The 20,345-nt window shown below is 41.6% G+C and overlaps 1 protein-coding gene across 1 annotated transcript in view; it reads left to right on the top strand.

Annotated features, from left to right (window-relative positions):
* Window positions 1-4,024: 4,024 nt before the first annotated feature.
* The window catches only part of hephl1a (hephaestin-like 1a), a 38,473-nt gene continuing 22,152 nt past the window's right edge, over window positions 4,025-20,345 (top strand). The window contains exons 1-11 of the mRNA XM_063003311.1: window positions 4,025-4,348; window positions 8,392-8,621; window positions 9,108-9,320; window positions 10,365-10,535; window positions 11,064-11,318; window positions 11,878-12,043; window positions 12,930-13,069; window positions 13,193-13,324; window positions 15,712-15,917; window positions 16,997-17,150; window positions 17,570-17,782. Of these exons, the coding sequence (XP_062859381.1) occupies window positions 4,176-4,348; window positions 8,392-8,621; window positions 9,108-9,320; window positions 10,365-10,535; window positions 11,064-11,318; window positions 11,878-12,043; window positions 12,930-13,069; window positions 13,193-13,324; window positions 15,712-15,917; window positions 16,997-17,150; window positions 17,570-17,782 (2,053 nt within the window). The 5' untranslated portion in view covers window positions 4,025-4,175. The remainder of the gene's footprint in view (window positions 4,349-8,391; window positions 8,622-9,107; window positions 9,321-10,364; window positions 10,536-11,063; window positions 11,319-11,877; window positions 12,044-12,929; window positions 13,070-13,192; window positions 13,325-15,711; window positions 15,918-16,996; window positions 17,151-17,569; window positions 17,783-20,345) is intronic.

Raw genomic sequence — 20,345 nt, 5'->3', positions numbered from 1 at the left:
CTCCAGCCCTGCTTTAAAATACGCTGTTAGTTAGCTTTCGGCTAACAGGCGGCATCTCAAATGCACCCAAGCTCCCTATGGAAGTGCACTACACAGTGGACGAGATAACACTTCATACACACTCACTAGTGCACTACGCTTCAAACCAGGAGAAATTTAAGTTCCAGCCTTAGAAGTTTAAACTAAAGTTTTAGCTTTGTAAACCACATAATTATGTATATATTAATGAAAATATTAATTAATCTTTATGTAAAATGACACTACTTTAAAAATCTGGTAAAATTACATGTTCTAACACAAACAGAGTTAAAGGGACAGCGGTAGCTCAGTGGTTAAGGTACTGGACTAGCAATCAGGTTTCCCTTTCAAACCCGACCATTACCAAGTTGCCACTGTTGGGCCCCTAAGCAAGGCCCTCAGTTGCTAATACTGTATTTAACCCTTTCATGCATGCAGATTTTTTTTATTAGATGTAATTAGTTAAGAGTTATTCATGTGTCCACTCAGGTGGACAGTATGCATTTACTGGCTCGGTGGGTAGCACTATCGCCTCACAGTGAGAAGGTCCTGGGTTCGATTCCCAGGCGGGGCGATCCGGGTCCTTTCTGTGTGGAGTTTGCATGTTCTCCCCTTGTCTGCGTGGGTTTCCTCTGGGAGTTCCGGTTTCCTCCCACAGTCCAAAAACATGCAGTCAGGTTAATTGGAGACACTGAATTGCCCTATAGGTGAATGGGTGTGTGTGTAAGTGTGTCTGCCCTGCGATGGACTGGCCCGTCCAGGGTGTCACTGTGTGCCTTGCGTCTATTGAAAAGCTGGGATAGGCTCCAGCACCATGAACTCCCTACCCCACGTGACCCTAATTGGATAAGCAGTTAAGACAGTGAGTGAGAGTGAGTGATACTTCATTAACAGCCCGATGAATAGAACAATAATTATTTTTATAAATAAATAACTTAGAAGCAAAATACAAACTTTTGATGATGTACAACAAAATGCTATCATGTTTTAACATGTAATGGACCGGCTATGAAAAAACATGAACAGTCCAATGCCCTAAAAAATAGATTAATAACAGTACAGTGATTTCATAGGCTTTACTGTTTCTCTTTTGCTTGTCGGAAATCCAGTTTAAAAAACATGGTTATAATGGTGTGGGAAATGCTTTCAAGCTAATGCTTTCAGCACATTCTGGAATCTATGCCACAAAGAGCTGAGACACCATTTACACATTTAGTACTATTTAGTATTATTGATTACTGCCAAGCCCAGTGCTTTTCTGACTAATGCCAAACTGGTTATAAAGAGCAACCAAACACAAAACAAGACACGAAAATGCTGTGAAAGCTCCGTGGTAAAGTCAGTGTTTCCCAAACTGGGAGGTGCAGGGAAGGTAAAGGTAAAGCCAAAGGTAATTGTGATGCGCCTTACATTGGTAAAATCCTGGACTGTCCACATTCTTTTGACCATACTGTTGATAACAAAATAAATTAGGATAAAATAAAGTTCCCAACTAAATGAAAAACAAAAACTTTATTTTTTAGACCCTTAATTTGCTGTCACATATTATTATTATTCAAATATATATATATATATATATATATATATATATATATATATATATATATATACAGGGGTTGGACAATGAAACTGAAACACCTGGTTTTAGACCACAATAATTTATTAGTATGGTGTAGGGCCTCCTTTTGCGGCCAATACAGCGTCAATTCGTCTTGGAAATGACATATACAAGTCCTGCACAGTGGTCAGAGGGATTTTAAGCCATTCTTCTTGCAGGATAGTGGCCAGGTCACTACGTGATGCTGGTGGAGGAAAACGTTTCCTGACTCGCTTCTCCAAAACACCCCAAAGTGGCTCAATAATATTTAGATCTGGTGACTGTGCAGGCCATGGGAGATGTTCAACTTCACTTTCATGTTCATCAAACCAATCTTTCACCAGTCTTGCTGTGTGTATTGGTGCATTGTCATCCTGATACACGGCACCGCCTTCAGGATACAATGTTTGAACCATTGGATGCACATGGTCCTCCAGAATGGTTCGGTAGTCCTTGGCAGTGACGCGCCCATCTAGCACAAGTATTGGGCCAAGGGAATGCCATGATATGGCAGCCCAAACCATCACTGATCCACCCCCATGCTTCACTCTGGGCATGCAACAGTCTGGGTGGTACGCTTCTTTGGGGCTTCTCCACACCGTAACTCTCCCGGATGTGGGGAAAACAGTAAAGGTGGACTCATCAGAGAACAATACATGTTTCACATTGTCCACAGCCCAAGATTTGCGCTCCCTGCACCATTGAAACCGACGTTTGGCATTGGCACGAGTTTCAACTAAATGTTTCAGTTGAAACTGAAACACCTGTCATTTTAGTGTGGGAGGTTTCATGGCTAAATTGGACCAGTCTGGTGGCCAATCTTCATTAATTGCACATTGCACCAGTAAGAGCAGAGTGTGAAGGTTCAATTAGCAGGGTAAGAGCACAGTTTTGCTCAAAATATTGCAATGCACACAACATTATGGGTGACAAACCAGAGTTCAAAAGAGGACAAATTGTTGGTGAACGTCTTGCTGGTGCATCTGTGACCAAGACAGCAAGTCTTTGTGATGTATCAAGAGCCACGGTATCCAGGGTAATGTCAGCATACCACCAAGAAGGACAAACCACATCCAACAGGATTAACTGTGGACGCAAGAGGAAGCTGTCTGAAAGGGATGTTCGGGTGCTAACCCGGATTGTATCCAAAAAACATAAAACCACGGCTGCCCAAATCACGGCAGAATTAAATGTGCACCTCGACTCTCCTGTTTCCACCAGAACTGTCTGTCGGGAGCTCCACAGGGTCAATATACACGGCCGGGCTGCTATAGCCAAACCTTTGGTCACTCGTGCCGATGCCAAACGTCGGTTTCAATGGTGCAGGGAGCGCAAATCTTGGGCTGTGGACAATGTGAAACATGTATTGTTCTCTGATGAGTCCACCTTTACTGTTTTCCCCACATCCGGGAGAGTTACGGTGTGGAGAAGCCCCAAAGAAGCGTACCACCCAGACTGTTGCATGCCCAGAGTGAAGCATGGGGGTGGATCAGTGATGGTTTGGGCTGCCATATCATGGCATTCCCTTGGCCCAATACTTGTGCTAGATGGGCGCGTCACTGCCAAGGACTACCGAACCATTCTGGAGGACCATGTGCATCCAATGGCGGTGCCGTGTATCAGGATGACAATGCACCAAAACACACAGCAAGACTGGTGAAAGATTGGTTTGATGAACATGAAAGTGAAGTTGAACATCTCCCATGGCCTGCACAGTCACCAGATCTAAATATTATTGAGCCACTTTGGGGTGTTTTGGAGAAGCGAGTCAGGAAACGTTTTCCTCCACCAGCATCACGTAGTGACCTGGCCACTATCCTGCAAGAAGAATGGCTTAAAATCCCTCTGACCACTGTGCAGGACTTGTATATGTCATTTCCAAGACGAATTGACGCTGTATTGGCCGCAAAAGGAGGCCCTACACCATACTAATAAATTATTGTGGTCTAAAACCAGGTGTTTCAGTTTCATTGTCTATCTATCTATCTATCTATCTATCTATCTATCTATCTATCTATCTATCTATCTATCTATCTATCTATCTATCTATCTATCTATCTATCTATCTATCTATCTATCTATCTATCTATCTATCTATCTATCTATCTATCTATCTATCTAAGTGATGAAGTAAGTGAGTAATAGATGATGGGTGGGTTTCATTCTGGTTGTGAAGGATTTGGATCCAACTCGGCTCCTCACAACGAGTCGACTCCCAATATTTCCCTATAAGAGCCGGTCACTTCTAAAAAAGCCGACTCACAAAGAGCCGAATCACAAAGAGCCAAATCACAAAGAGCCGAGTCTGAGTACATGGAGTTGAATGAGAGTGGATGTTGAATTGAACGGTTGGATGTTTATAAACAGTAAAACGTTGGGTGGAATTCCCCGTCAGTGTGGGTGTGTGTGTTGCCTTTAGGATAAACACTGAGTCACGCAGGGAGATAAAAATTCACTTTCAGTTTCATATCAGGACTACTGGACTGCGGTGTGTTGTTATTGAGGACGTTTAACACCCAGTGTGTGTTTTTACTCTGAATAATCTGTATATTTTACAGTGATGATGGGACTCTGTAATGTGTGTGCTCTGTACACAGTGTGTTTATTACTGCTGAATTTAACTGGTCTGGTTTATTGCACCACTCGCACTTATTACATTGGGATTCAGGAGGTGAACTGGAACTACGCACCAAACGGAACGAGTTCAGTCTATGAGCTCGATTTCACAAACAAGTAAGTTCTAATCACAATAGAATTATTTCAAATCTAGTCGAACTGCTTTAGATCTGATAAGTTTGGTTTAATATTCCTGTGGTTTCCTGAATCATTTCCATAAATTCTGCCCTTGTGTAATTAACACCATAACAGAAAATGTATATGGTTTTTAGAACTGTCTGTCTGTCTTATCTATCTATATGTCTGTCTATCTATCTGTCTGTCTGTCTATCTAAGTGATGAAGTAAGTGAGTAAATAGATGATGGGTGGGTTTTATTCTGGTTGTAAAGGATTTGATCTGATAAGTATTTGGAATGTCCTTGTTGACTTGTAGTTGACTAAACAATGGTGTTTTAATGTCTGCTTGACTCTCATCTGTGTGTATCTGTGTATCCACAGTGATAATAGAACACTGTAGTGCAAATTTGATCATTTGAAAGTGCCCGAGGTCCGACAGTCCCCAATGACATTATTTTAAAGTTTAAACAATAAAATATAATGCATATAAATACACTGTTATTTATTCATTTCACTTTCACACAGCGAACGACCAAGTAACCAAATGTAAGCATTCAGATAAACAAATCAGTAATAATAATAATATGTAAAAATAGAATTTAAGTGCCTTTCAGGATACCCAAGGACACTGTACGGTTCAACTAAAATTAAAACAAAATGCCAACAAATTATGTACAGTAAAATAAAGGTAACAATACAATCAACACAAGAACAGTAAAGCAAACAAGACACCAGGACAAGCAATCAGGACATACCAAACAAGCTCTCAGAATTTCTAACTAATTTAAAACTTTCAGAAACTGAAAGACTGGGCGCATTTACGAAAGAGAAGGGTTACTGTGGCTTTATGTACTAAAAGAACGACACAGGAATTATTACTGGTCCAGTGTTTCCTCTAGAATTTGTTTTAGCAGGGGTGTCAGGCACCCTCAACCCCCCACACACCCACGGCCCCCATCCAGTGCAGCACAAAGAATACATACACTACACAATAAACTTTACACACTATTTATTTTCATAAATTCAGTTGTATAGACTGCAGCCTGGCTTAGAGCACTTAATTATATATATATATAGATTACCAGTCAAAAGTTTGGACACACCTTCTCTTCAGTGGTTAATACTGAAGACATTCAAACTATGAAGGAACACGTATGGAATTATGTAGTAAACAAAAAAAAGTGTTAAACAAACCAGAATATGTTTGTTTAACACTTTCATAATTCCATATGTGTTCCTTCATAGTTTGGATGTCTTCATTATTAATCTAAAAACCACAGGAATGAGAAGGTGTGTCCAAACTTTTGACTGGTACTGTGTATATATATATTCCCCTAAAGAAGAAAAGCTGTGTGGCTGTGGATGGATAAAAAAATAACTTAATTGCATAACTTATTGTGATTAATCACACTTGACTAACTTTTAATAAATGGATCTTTAAATTTAAAATAAAAGAATCAATGTAAGAACAACACAATCAACACAACGGATTATATTTATATTCAATACTTTTATTAATTGCAACAATATTCTGTGATAAATTACAAGTTAAAATACTAATAATTCTGTATGGGGAGGAATAAAACAAATACACGTGTACTGTAGTGTAGTATACGTTACAAACTGGATAGATGAATCTTTTTTCGTTATTATAATTATCTCAGTGTAGTTTTGATGATTTCTGAATTAAAATCTCTTAATTTACTAAATTTATGTCGGGGTCAAACTTGGTCATATGATTAATCCGTGTTAAAAATGAACACATTAGCCTTGACAGCATAGTTTTAAAGCTTAGAATCTAAACAGGATCCATTTATTAGGCAGTAAGCGCCAAACCCAAAGTAACATTCTAAATGTTTTCAACTGTAAAACCTTTTAACTTAACGTTAGCTAGTTTAATCCATCTTTCTTTCTTCTCCCTCTCTCGCTCGCTGGTCAGGTGTGTAGTCATTTACATTCATGACAGGAAACGATAGTTTATCTTCACACAAGGTTCTTCAGTTCACAAGGTTATATCGAACACAGTCATAGACCATTTAGTATCTCCAATTCACCTCACTTGCATGTTTTTGGACTGTGGGAGGAAACCGGAGCACCCGGAGTAAACCCACGCAGGCATGGGGAGAACAAGCAAACTCCACACAGAAAGGACCCAGACCGCCCCACCTGGGAATCGAACCCAGCACCTTCTTGCTGTGAGGAGACAGTGCTACCCACTGGCGGGCCACAAATAATGCATTTTAAGACAGAAGACGCGGGCCGTATTAAATCTGGACTTCGGACATGCCGGCTGTAGTGTGTGTAGTGTGTGTCGTGTGGTTATTAGTTCTAATTGTACCCGGTCTGATTCACCACTAGCACTTATTAAGAGGAAGAGAAACTGAAGTACTTCCCAAGCTTACTGAATCTTATTAATGACCCTGATATCACTAATAATGACTAAAATTTCATTAAAATCAGTTTAAATGGTTTAATTTTTCTAATAATTTTGCTGACTCATTGTGCACAAGTTTGTGGACTGCCCTGCCGTTAACACCAGTATCCCAGAGCTGCTCCACAACAAGCCTTTTGACCTATCATTGGATATCGAAATTCCTGAAAAACTGGAAACAGGATGAGGGGCTGGGTTACCGCCTGTTTGATATTCTGACCACAAATATGGGCACTCATTAAAGTTATGTTCTGCCCTCCTTTTGTTTTCCCTGTACACTAATGCCAGTTCTTCCAATGACCCATCCATCAAGTTGGTATACATTGATTAGCCATAACATATAAAACCACCTCCTTGTTTCTACACTCACTGTCCATTTTATCAGCTCCACTTACCATATAGAAGCACTTTGTAGTTCTACAATTACTGACTGTAGTCCATCTGTTTCTCTACATACTTTGTTAGCCCTCTTTCATACTGTTCTTCAATGGTCAGGACCCCCCACAGGACCCCCACAGAGCAGGTATTATTTAGGTGGTGGATGATTCTCAGCACTGCAGTGACACTGACATGGTGGTGGTGTGTTAGTGTGTGTTGTGCTGGTATGAGTGGATCAGACACAGCAGCGCTGCTGGAGTGAGAATAGTCCACCAACCAAATATATCCAGCCAACAGCGCCCCGTGGGCAGCGTCCTGTGACCACTGATGAAGCTCTAGAAGATGAGCGACTCAAACAGCAGCAATAGATGAGCGATCGTCTCTGACTTTACATCTACAAGGTGGACCGACTAGGTAGGAGTGTCTAATAGAGTGGACAGTGAGTGGACACGGTGTTAAAAAACTCCAGCAGCGCTGCTGTGTCTGATCCACTCATACCAGCACAACACACACTAACACACCACCACCATGTCAGTGTCACTGCAGTGCTGAGAATCAATCATCCACCACCTAAATAATACCTGCTCTGTGGGGGTCCTGACCATTGGAGAACAAGGGAGAAAGCAGGTTAAAAAGGTATGCAGAGAAACAGATGGACTACAGTCAGTAATTGTAGAACTACAAAGTGCTTCTATATGGTAAGTGGAGCTGATAAAATGGACAGTGAGTGTAGAAACAAGGAGGTGGTTTTAATGTTATGGCTGATTGGTGTGCTGATTTGATGGAAGCAGAACGAGCTAATGCTAAATGCACTGAAGACAAGAGATGGTAGTGGACTTCAAGACACCATCTACCTGTTGAAATGAATGGCATTATCAGTTATGCGGAGAGCCCAGTATAGAGTCTTCTGCTTTAGAAGCCATCTCTAAATCCAGTAAAAATGATAGGCCTCCAGCTTCCATCCATAAAGCATCTGTTTGATGTAGACCATAAGGCTATGATGTTCTGAGATTGACTGAGAGTTGCAGCCACCATAATAACATCTGTAGGGTCAGGACACTTCTGCTGGCTCACAATCCATATTCCAGTTCATCCCAGTGAGGTCCAGTAGGGTTGAGGTCAGGGCTCTGGGGGACAGTCATGCTGAAACAGGATTGGGTGTGGCTGAAACATCTGAACTCAACACAGATACTTTTGGGCAATATTCATTTTCTTTCTTTCTTTTTTTACTAGGCTTGCTTCAGGACCAGGGTGTATCGGCAGAGTGTATAAGAAAGCCGTATATAAACAGTACACAGACCAGAGTTTCTCCACTGAGGTTCCTAAACATGAGTGGCTCGGGTTTCTGGGACCGGTGATTCGTGCAGAAGTGGACGATGTCATTGTGGTTCACCTGAAGAACTTTGCGTCTCGACAGTATTCACTTCATCCACATGGAGTCTTCTATGAGAAGGACTCAGAAGGTACCACATTTTTATTATGCGTTTTAATAACTGTTTGTCTGGTCAGGGATGCAGTGTAGTGCCTCCCAGGTTCACTGGACCAAAGGGTTACAAGAAAAAACACCCTTAACAGGCCGACAATTAATCACATTCACTCAGACACTTTCTAACTTTCTTACTTAGTCACTTATGCAAACTAGGAGCAATTCAGAATAGCTAATTTACCTTCTGCATGTTTGTGAGGTTGGAGGAAACCAGAGTACCTGGAGGAAATCCATGTAGACGGTAGCAGAACTTGCCAAACTCCTCACAGACAGTGACTGGAAGCGTGTATTGAGCCCACATTCCCAGCTGCACCAACAGTTAGAGTTTCTTATACAGTTTTCCACACAGACTTGAAAGTAACGTACCAGACTGGGGCACCTCATGGTCCTGGAGGTTCTGTGAGTTTGGTATGTTCTCCCTGATAATGTACCATTACTGTTACTTGATGTGTATGTGTACCAGGGGCGCTGTATCCGGATGGCACATCTGGTAAGGAAAAGAAGGACGACGCTGTACAGCCGAATGAAACTTACATCTACAGGTGGAACGTAACACCAGAATTCGCTCCCACCGACTCTGATTCCTCCTGTCAGACCTGGATCTATCACTCTCACGTCGATGCCCCGCACGACATTGCATCAGGACTGATCGGAGCTCTGCTCACCTGCAAAAAAGGTACCACACTTCACCTACTTCCAGTTAAAAATTCCTGAGTTTTATCTTGATTTTATCAGACCATAATGTCACAAACCAACAAGATGTTTAAGGAACGCCAAGAAATGTTTTAGAATCTCAGTGGTCTTAACCAGCTGTGTAGATCTCAATAGCTTTAATCAGCAGTGGAGATCTCAATGGTCCTTGCAAACTGTGAAGATCTCAATGGTCTTAACCAGCTGTGGAGAGCTCAATGGTCTTAACCAGCTGTGGAGATCTCAATGGTCTTAACCAGCTGTGTAGCTCTTCATTGTCTTTACGAACTGTGGAAATCTCAGTGGTCTTAACCAGCAGTGTAGATCTCAATGGTCTTAAACAGCTGTTGAGATCTCAATGGTCTTAACCAGCTGTGCAGATCTCAATAGCTTTAACCAACTGTGGAGATCTCAATGGTCTTAACCAGCTGTGAAGATCTCAATGGTCTTTATGAACTGTGGAGATCTCAATGGTCTTAATCAGCTGTGGAGATCTCAATGGTCTTAACCAGCTGTGAAGATCTCAATGGTCTTAACCAGCTGTGAAGATCTCAATGGTCTTAACCAGCTGTGAAGATCTCAATGGTCTTAACCAGCTGTGCAGATCTCAATAGCTTTAACCAACTGTGGAGATCTCAATGGTCTTAACCAGCTGTGAAGATCTCAATGGTCTTTATGAACTGTGGAGATCTCAATGGTCTTAATCAGCTGTGGAGATCTCAATGGTCTTAACCAGCTGTGGAGATCTCAATGGTCTTAACCAGCTGTGAAGATCTCAATGGTCTTAACCAACTGTGAAGATCTCAATGGTCTTAACCAGCTGTGGAGATCTCAATGGTCTTAATGAACTGTGGAGATCTCAGTGGTCTTAACCAGTTGTCGAGATCTCAATGGTCTTAACCAGCTGTGGAGATCTCAGTGGTCTTAACCAGCAGTGTAGATCTCAATGGTCTTAACCAGCTGTGGAGATCTCAATGGTCTTAACGAACTGTGGAGATCTCAATGATCTCAATGGTGTTTTTTCTTTTAGGAACTCTGGACAGCTCTGGAGTGCGGCGCTCTGATGTGGATCGTGATTTTTTCTTGATGTTTAGCGTGGTGGATGAAAACCTTAGTTGGTATTTGGATGATAACATCAAGCGTTTCTGCCCTAAAGCTGACAAACTAGATGAAGATTTTCAACAGAGCAATCTGCTGCACGGTGAGTGTTTAGCTTTACTGAATTCTATGTGCTTTGCTGTGGTAAAGTAATCTGTCCCTTTTGAAACCACACTGATGTTGCATACTGTCCTGGTGGATAACACAATAACACCTCAGATTCAGCTCACTGACAGGTGACCTTACATTATCCTTTTTTAGACGTTCCAATATGTACCAAACCCTCCAGGCACCTGGGGGTAGGGGGATGGCCGAGGCACGTGATGGATTGGCGTTCTGTTTGCATTGTACCCATATATTTCAGGAAGGCTGGACCCAGCGTGACTCTGACCAGGATAGTGTTGTGGTAAAACATGTAAATGTGGATGTTCATGATGATGATTTAAAGATATCGGTTCTTGCTGTGGTTCATTGGAGTCCTAAAGTCTTGGTCAGGTCTACAGAGTTGGATTTACATAAATCCTTAAAGGCAGTCACAGAGGGGGCAATTACTTTCTCACATCACTGTATTAGAATGTTTAAGTAATAATTCTGTAAGAATTTCACGTCTCTTTATTGTCTCTGCTTGCAGCTATAAATGGCTTCATCCACGGGAACTTGCCGCTTTTGGAGTTGTGTGTCGGAAAAACTACGGCGTGGAACTTGTTCAGTGTCGGAAATGAAGTGGACATTCATTCGGTTTATTTCCATGGCCACACCCTTCTGGATCGCGGGCACCGTACCGACGTGCTCAGCGTGTTTCCTGCCACTTCCGTCACTGCAACAATGGTTCCCAGGACACTAGGGAGGTGGTTGTTAGGCTGCCAGGTCAACGATCACATTTACGGTATTTTTTAATAACAATTCTTTGTGTTTGATGAGAATCCAACCGTGATTCAGTTTGAGCTTTTTTGGCAGAGAGCAGCCGGATTTTTATTTGACATCTCCGAGTAATTTGTGGTGTAAAGTAATAATTGTTTATTTAACAACAGCTACAATAACAATAGTAATAATAAAGGCGCTCAGATGATGAAGCCTGGATTAAAAACCCAGATCTCAGCGGTAGTGGGCCAGCGAGGTTAACTACTGTGCCACCCCAACACCCAACAACAACAATAATAACAAAAATAATAATAACAATAATAATAATAACAATAGTAATAATAATAATAATAATAATAATAATAATAACAATAACTACAATAATAATAATAACTATTAATAATAATAATAATAATAGCAACAACAATAATAATAATAGTAATAATAATAACAACAACAATAATAATAACAATATTATTATTAATAATAATAATAATAATAACAATAATAATAACAACAATAATAATAATAATAACAATAATTGTTTACTTGGCTAATCACTCTCTTCGGATCTCTTGTCGCAGGTATGCTGGGTTTCTATCAGGTCTCTAAGTGCAACGCTGAAGCCGCACCCACAGAGCCCCCTGTCCATGTGAGACGTTACTACATCGCCGCAGAGGAGATGCTTTGGGATTACGCTCCAGGAGGAATGAACCTCTTCACCAATCATCCGCTAAATGAAAGCGAGAGGTACATTTATGCTACGTTTGGTCGATTAGGAAAAAATAGTTCTTACATAGGCAGGAAAAACTACGGCAGACACAAAAGTCAGAACAGGGGATCGGGCGTAACATTATTATTACTGTTTGCTCCTTATTCTCAACACTTGTGCTCGATTTACACTGAATATATATTAAATAAATACGTACATGTCCGCGCATGCACGCGCTTGTGTTAATTTTCGGTTGAACTGATAAAAAATGTTGATTTCGGAAAATTAAAATACGAGCCGTTTTTCAGTTTCTGCTTGTTAGCTCACAGCTAACGCTAGCCAGTGTGGCTCTTCACTCATCTCTCTGTGTTACCACCTTACACAGTGAGCACCCCACAACCTATCAGTGAGCTCCTACCGCCTACCACTCCCACCCCTCCCACCCCTCCCTTACTGTGGATGCATGAATGTCCTAAAGTCTCAGTTTTCAAGGTAGACCTGAAGCAGAAATTTGGCGCTTCACATTTTAAAAATACTATCACCATTTTAAAATACGTCACAATTTTTAATTACCACGGTATACCGCAATACCGTCATACTGCCCAACCCTAATCCCCAATTAACCTGACTGCATATCTTTGGACTGTGGGAGGAAACCTAACACCGGAAGAAACCCACACTGACACAGGGAGAACATGCAAACTCCACATAGAAAGGACCCGGACCCCTCCATCTGGAAATCGAACCCGGGACCTTCTTGCTGTTCATAATCAGTAATGAAATTTGGAGTTAAATTATATTATAGAACTTTCTGCACCACCCACATATGTACACCTAATAAAATATCTCAAATTTGACCAATAATATCTCGATGTTATACATTTTATACATATTATTTTTCATCCATTGTTTGTGTCCATGCAGCGACTCTGAGGAATTCTTCAGTATAAAGGATGGAAAGCTGGGAGGGAAGTACACAAAGGTGCGTTACGTCCAGTACACAGATGATACCTTCACCACCCTGGTAGAACAACACGGCTCTGAGGAACACCTCGGCATTCTGGGTAAATATAAACCCAGCTGTGGGTAGTGTTAATGTGACAGTAATATTCAGACGTGCTGTGAAACACTGTGTGTGTGTTTGTGTGTGTGTGTGTGTGTGTGTGTGTGTGTGTGTGTGTGTGCAGGTCCGGTCATCAGAGCAGGAACAGGAGACCTAATAGAGGTGACGTTTAAGAATAAAGCCTCGAGGGCGTTCAGCATGCAGCCTCATGGGTTATCGTACGATAAAGTCTACGAAGGAGCAAATTATCGGGACGGTGAGAAGAACCACACGTACAATTATAACTTCATAATTACATCTGCGCTATACACCTCGCAGGTATAACATTATGAGCACTGACAGGTAAAGTGAATAACACCGATCATCTCTTCCATCACAGCACCTGTTAGTGGGGGGGATATATTAGGCAGCAAGTGAACATTTTATCCTCAAAGTTGATGTTAGAAGCAGAAAAAATGGCCGAGCGTGAGGATCTGAGCGAGTTTGACGAGGGCCACATTGTGAGGGCTAGACGACTGGGTCAGAGCATCTCCAAAACTGCAGCTCTTGTGGGGTGTGTCCCGTCTGCAGTGGTCAGTATCTATCAAAAGTTGTCCAAGGAAGGAACAGTGGTAAACCGGGTCATGGGGTCATGGGCGGCCAAGGCTCATTGATGCACGTGTGGTCCGATCCAACGGACAAGCTACTGTAGCTCAAACTGCTGAAGATGTTCATGCTGGTTCTGATAGAAAGGAGTCAGAATACACAGAGCAGCACAGTTGCAGGGACCAACACAATATTAGGAAGGTGGTCATAATGTTATGCCTGATATATCGGTTTTTTTTACGGTTCCACTTGGTCTGCCAAATAATGATAAACTGGATTTTATTCCACAGGGTCCCCATGCAGCGCCCTCATTATTCATACACACTAATCTCGATATCTAGACCAGTAGTTCTCAAGCTCCTTTCCCTCTGCTAATGTAAATCCCATGGGACCTGCTTCTAGGCACTTCTTTACTTACTGCCTGGTAAAGAAATCTAGTGAGCTTTGTAAAGCACTCTGGTACCCCTATTCCACCGATGCGGAACGGTTACGGTTCTGGTTCCCGAACTTGATTTTGAACCGGTTCCGCGTGTTTCCACCGAAAAAAGAGGTTCCAGACATCGGACTAGCAGGCCAATCTGGCACCACAGAATACTTGGTTTTTCAGCACGAACCGTGACGTCCATCTGTGGGCGTGTCACAGTGTAGAGGTTTGGGTGCTTTGCTAAACCACATCCCCATTATCTAAATTACATCCCCATTATCTTTTCAATGCACACATCACTTTAATCTATCTATAGATAATCGATTTTGCACTGCCGTTGGAATTACACTGGTTTTAACAAAGACTTCTAAATCTGCATTGCCACTTTAAATGCCTAAGTTTTTAATATTGGGACTTCTATTTTATAAAATGGTCATTTGACTTCTATATTTTCATGTTTGTGTCAGTGTATATATATTTGCGCTTTAGTGTGTTTATTCTATTTTTATATTTTTATATTCTTCTTTTATTCTAGGTTTATTGTTTAATTAATGTTTAATGTTGCACCATGGGTCAGAGAGTAACGCAATTTCAATCCTCTGGATTTCCTGACTTGACTTTGACTTGAAACCGCTGTGCTGGTGTCTCGTATGGAGCTTTTACCTTTTAAAGTTCACCTGATTAAATTTTGAGCCAGTTTGCCGCTGATATTTTTAAAGCACCTTAAAAAAGATGAACTGTGTAATATGATGCGGTAAAAGTGACCCGGACAGAACGAAAAACGCTTAACGTACAAAATACAGCTTAACGTGGCTTGTTGTACTGAAACAATGACTGATGAATTTGGGCAGTACAGAGCACTTATATCCAGTAATAACGGTGAGAAATTTAGTGTTTCTGTGTGGTACTTTTAACACATTCAGCCACGTTACGTTTTATTTTTTACGTGAAGCTTTTTCGACCCTCCCGAGAAGATTTAGAACCTCGAGCTGCATAAACACCACACGTGAAGTAAATCCAGTTAAACACAGATACATGTTGTATTTTAGAGTAGATTTGATGGTTATTTCACACAAATGGATGTTCGTGTCGTGGAACTTTATTGATGTTTTATCGCTCAAGCCGAGCGCTGAGCAAATTGGTTATTTGTGTCGAGGGTCGCGGTGAGAGCGAAGCGCAAAACTCCTCTCACATCAGTGAACTAAAGAAAACAACAACTGAGACGAACACGTCACGTCTTCTTATCACCTACAGCTGATCGATGCTTTTTACATAAAAACCAACATCTGTAACAACAGCACAAATGCTCAAGCATAATCTACACGCTCCGCCATGATATTACTACTCTTAACTTTCGTTAAGTAACGCCCACCGTTAATGACGCAAGCTTGGTAAAAACTGGTGGAAACGTGCGTCGGTTCTCTACAGAACACCAAAGTTTTAAAAAACCTGAACAGAACCGGTTCAAGAACCATGGTTCATTTGGTGGAAAAGCCCTGGGTGAAACTAAGTGACTACCACCGTGTCTATTGTGCATGTGGGGAAGGTGTGGCGGTCATGCATTAGGGTACTGGATATGTCCAAGTTGTGACGGTTATGCGATGCATGTTTAACTCTGTGTGTATCTTCCTCAGGAACAAAGAAAAACGGGTCCAGCGTGTTTGCGGGTCATACCTTTATTTATCGGTGGCGGGTAACGGACGGCCCCTCCTCCTCCGACCCCCCCTGTCTGTCCTACCTGTATTACTCAGCTACTAATCCCGTTCGCGACACCAACTCCGGTTTAGTGGGACCAATACAGGTGTGCAAAAAAGGAGTTCTGGATGAGAGTGGTCGACAGGTAAACACCCACTACAATTTCCAATGTGTTCAGATAGTGCTCATTATAATATATGAGGACTCGTAGGACTTTTTTCGTATAATAGGATTATTATATTATAATAGACTTATAGTAGGATTTATTACAATGTAATAGGACTCGTTATATAAGAGGTTCTGTAGGAAAGTTTCCGCACCTTTTTAAACTAAAACATTTCAAAATTCCATCATTTTTCTACATCGTCACCCTCCTCTGTGATGCATCTTTCCCAGCGTCATACCATTTCCCCCATTTTTCTCCCACTTTAGCGCATCCGATTTTTGCCTGTCAATCATCCTCTTACTAATGCTGGTCCCTGCTCCTGATTGGGGAGGACGAGGCTGCCCCACACCCCCTCCGACACATGCACAGCAATCGAACATCTTATCACCCACACTCGACGAGCGCAGTGCGGTACAGCGCTGTGTATGGAGAGCCACACCCTCTACCGCACTCCTTTCCCATCTCCGTGCAGGCGCCACCAACCAGCCAGCAGAGGTTGTAATCGCACTAGTCCGAGAGAGAGTCTCCATCCGGCTTAATCCCGCCCCTATCTGAACGACAGGCCAGTCGTTGTTCATGTGGTCGCTCAGCCTCAGCTGAAATTCGATACGATGTATTCGAGATCTCAGCTCTGGTGTACAGCGTGTGTTTTTACCGCTGCGCCACCTGAGCGGCCAGCGTCGTACCATTTTAATGCCATCAGCAAAAAATTTGTTTGGTTGAGCCACTGATGCGCCGCTGCTTTCACATCATCATCACATGAAAATCTTCTTCCCCTTGAAGCTTCTTTGATCGTCCAAAAAGGCGCTACATCCGGACTATAAGCTCTCACAGGCATGATCGATTACTACTCCTCCCTCCCTCACCGCTCCAACCAAAATATAAAAGTGAGGAAACTTTTTGAAGACCCCTTGTAACATAATATGACTTATTATTATTTAATAGGACTGGTTATAATGTAATAGGGAATGAAATCACAGAGAAGCACCTAAAAGCTGGAACTACATAGGGTCCTCCTGATACGTTAGTCCAGTCCAAATGTCCATCTGTGTGTGTAGCACACAGGCTCAGAGGTGCAGAAGGAGTTCTTCCTGCTCTTCACAGTGATGGATGAGAACGAGAGCTGGTACCTGGAGGAGAACATCAAAAAATTCGGGAACGAGAAGTCACACCGTGAGGACCAACGATTTCAGGAGAGCAACAAGATGCGCTGTAAGCATCAACACATACCTTAAGAACTTATATGGCCAAAAGTATGTGGACACTTGTCCTAATTAATTCCTGAGTATTGCATGACTTGGCATGTGGCAACATTTTGGGGAAGGCCCGTTCATGATCCAGCAGGACAAGACATGGTGTGATGAATGTGGTGTGAAGGAACTCCAGTGACCTACACGAAGACCTTGGCCTCGCTCTTTGGTCACCTGCTGAATGAACTAGAACTCCTCCAGCATTAGTGTGAACTGAATTGGCACAGATTCCCACAGACGCATTTCCAACAAGCTGATGGGCAGGTGTCCACATACTTTTGGCTAAATAGTGTACCAGGCAGACTCAACCAGTGGGGATTAATTATTTAAATGCAAGCTGTTGTTGTATATGTGTGTGTGTGTGTGCGTGCTGTGTTTTAGCGGTGAATGGGTACATGTACGGGAACCTCCCGGCGCTGGACCTGTGTGAGGGCGACCACGTCGTGTGGCACATGCTGGGTTTGGGAAACGAGGTGGACATTCACGGTGTTTATTTCCAAGGCAACACGTTTCAGAGGGACGGCACCAGACAGGACACGCTCAATCTGTTCCCTCACACCAGCGTCACCGTCTGCATGGAGCCGGATAATGACGGTAAATTGATTATTGATTATTGATTACATATTTACTGTATAGAGCTTGTTGGGTATCCCGTACCAAAGCAATGAACAACCTGCCCATCCTGTGTGACTATAAGAGCGCTCACTCATGTTGGAAGGCTTTTGTCTGTGGGAATTTGTGACGATAAATTAATTATTGATGGTTCATTACTGATTATTGATTACATATTTACTGTATAGAGCTTGTCCTGTATCCCGTACCAAAGCGATGGACATTAAAATGAACCTGCTCACCCTGTGTGACTTGTATAAGAGCGCTTACTCGTGGGAAGGCTTTTGTCTGTGGGAATTTGTGACGATAAATTGATTATTGATGGTTGATTATTGATTACTGATTACATATTTACTGTATAGAGCTTGTTCGGCATCCCGTACCAAAGCGATGGACATTAAAATGAACCTGCTCACCCTGTGTGACTATAAGAGCGCCTACTCATGTGTGAAGGCTTTTGTCTGTGGGAATTTGTGACGATAAATTGATTATTGATGGTTGATTATTGATTATTGATGTACTGTATAGAGCTTGTTCGGCATCCCGTACCAAAGCGATGGACATTAAAATGAACCTGCTCACCCTGTGTGACTATAAGAGCGCCTACTCATGTGTGAAGGCTTTTGTCTGTGGGAATTTGTACCGTTTTAATTCATGTATGACATTCTATAGGGGGATGAGCTGATCTAGGGCGCTGGAGTGGCGCAGCTCATTCCCCCTGCGGTGCCAATGTTCAGTTGGATATGTCCGCAAGGGTGTGTGTGTGTGTGTGTGGGGGGGGGGGGGGGGGGGGGTTTGGGGGTTTGTGTGTTACTGCACCACACCTGGTGATTTTGAGGATGTCAGACCCACTGCGGCTCACAGATCCTCACATCACAGTTCCTCAAATTATTAACTTAAAGGTTTTGCACTGTTTCCATGGTGCCGGATAATGACAGTAAGTTGATTATTGATGGTTGATTATTGATGATTGATTACATATTTACTGTATAGAGCTTGTCCGGTATCCCGTACCAAAGCGATGGACATTAAAATGAACCTGCTCACCCTGTGTGACCTGTATAAGATCTGTGTACCTTTAGTTATTCGTTTTCACAAAACTGAAAAACAAGAGAACGAGGCGTTTTTTTTGTTTGTTTCAAGATCAAAAATTTAAATGACAAACTATTTCAGTTTGAAATTTCAAACTATTTCTTTCAGTTCTGACTTTCAGTTTCAGATGAAACTTTCTATCAGTTCAACTGTAAATAAACGTGCGAGCGCTGACGTGTATATTTGCTTCATATAGAGAGTGTAAATCAAGCACGAGTCTCAAGAAGACGTCCGTACTTTTTCCTGCCTTTGTAATTCACACAAGAACTATTTTCCTAAATAAAAGGGCTATTCTTAGAAAAAGAATGCTGTTTTCTAATGTCTCACCGTCATCACAATATTTACATTAATATATTTTTTACTGTGTAGGACTCAATTCTGTAATACAGGTATAACTAATCGTACATGTCACTGTGTAACTATTACAACATTTAATGCATTTTAATCAGCGTTCTGCTTCATGCACTTTTAAGATGCTCCTTATTTACTGCAAAGTTAGTTCGTACAATTTTATTTATTGTTTATTGACTGAGAACAAAGAAATAATATAATACAAGAGAACTAAATAAATGATGTCTCGGAAGATATGTTCACAAGTCACGAGTCAGTATAATCTGCACAAAACATATATTATAAATGTAGCGTAAAAATAAAGAAATAATCTGCAACTTCAGATAAAATCAACAACAGATTAGCGAGTGTATTTCGCCATTTTACTTCGTGCCTTTACTTTACCAGGTATCAGTTAAAAGCCTAAACTGACGTTTTTTCATTGCAAATCACAGCACAGCGGCCAAAATCCCAAACACAGCAAAAACATCATAACCGCTGCTTGCCTTAGCTTCTGTTCTTCCAGATGCTATTACATTTATAAGCGTGCGTCCCATTAGGAACAGAATCCGTTATTTTGTAAATGTGCTTATAATTAAAAACCTCCAAACTTTTCCCGGTGGTGAAGTAAAACAGGAAGTCGTTAGAAAGCCGATCGAGCGTTTCATTACCGCGTCATCTGTGTGACACAAACTGAATAAATGCAAATAACAGCATTTCTTACTAAACCATATTCATTATCTGTTACTGTGAAGTGCACTATGTAGGGTATTCCACCAATTTAAGTAAGGAGTGACGCTTCATCACTACACCGGAAGCTGGCTGGAACATTTACACATTGTGTGCGTTGTGGGTTAAGACGGCCGGAGCGTTATTATTATTATTATTATTATTATTATTATTAGAGAGCAGAAAATGACATGATCAGAATGATGTCGGATCATATGTAGATACAGTGTATCACAAAAGTGAGTACACCCCTCACATTTCTGCAGATATGTAAGTATATGTTTTCATGGGACAACACTGACAAAATGACACTTTGACACAATGAAAAGTAGTCTGTGTGCAGCTTATATAACAGTGTAAATTTATTCTTCCCTCAAAATAACTCAATATACAG

The sequence above is a fragment of the Trichomycterus rosablanca genome, chromosome 10 (assembly GCF_030014385.1).
Source record: "Trichomycterus rosablanca isolate fTriRos1 chromosome 10, fTriRos1.hap1, whole genome shotgun sequence".
Taxonomy (NCBI): Eukaryota; Metazoa; Chordata; class Actinopteri; order Siluriformes; family Trichomycteridae; genus Trichomycterus; species Trichomycterus rosablanca.
The sequence above is the reverse complement of the archived record's forward strand: the minus strand, read 5'-3'. Positions and strand labels throughout refer to the sequence as shown.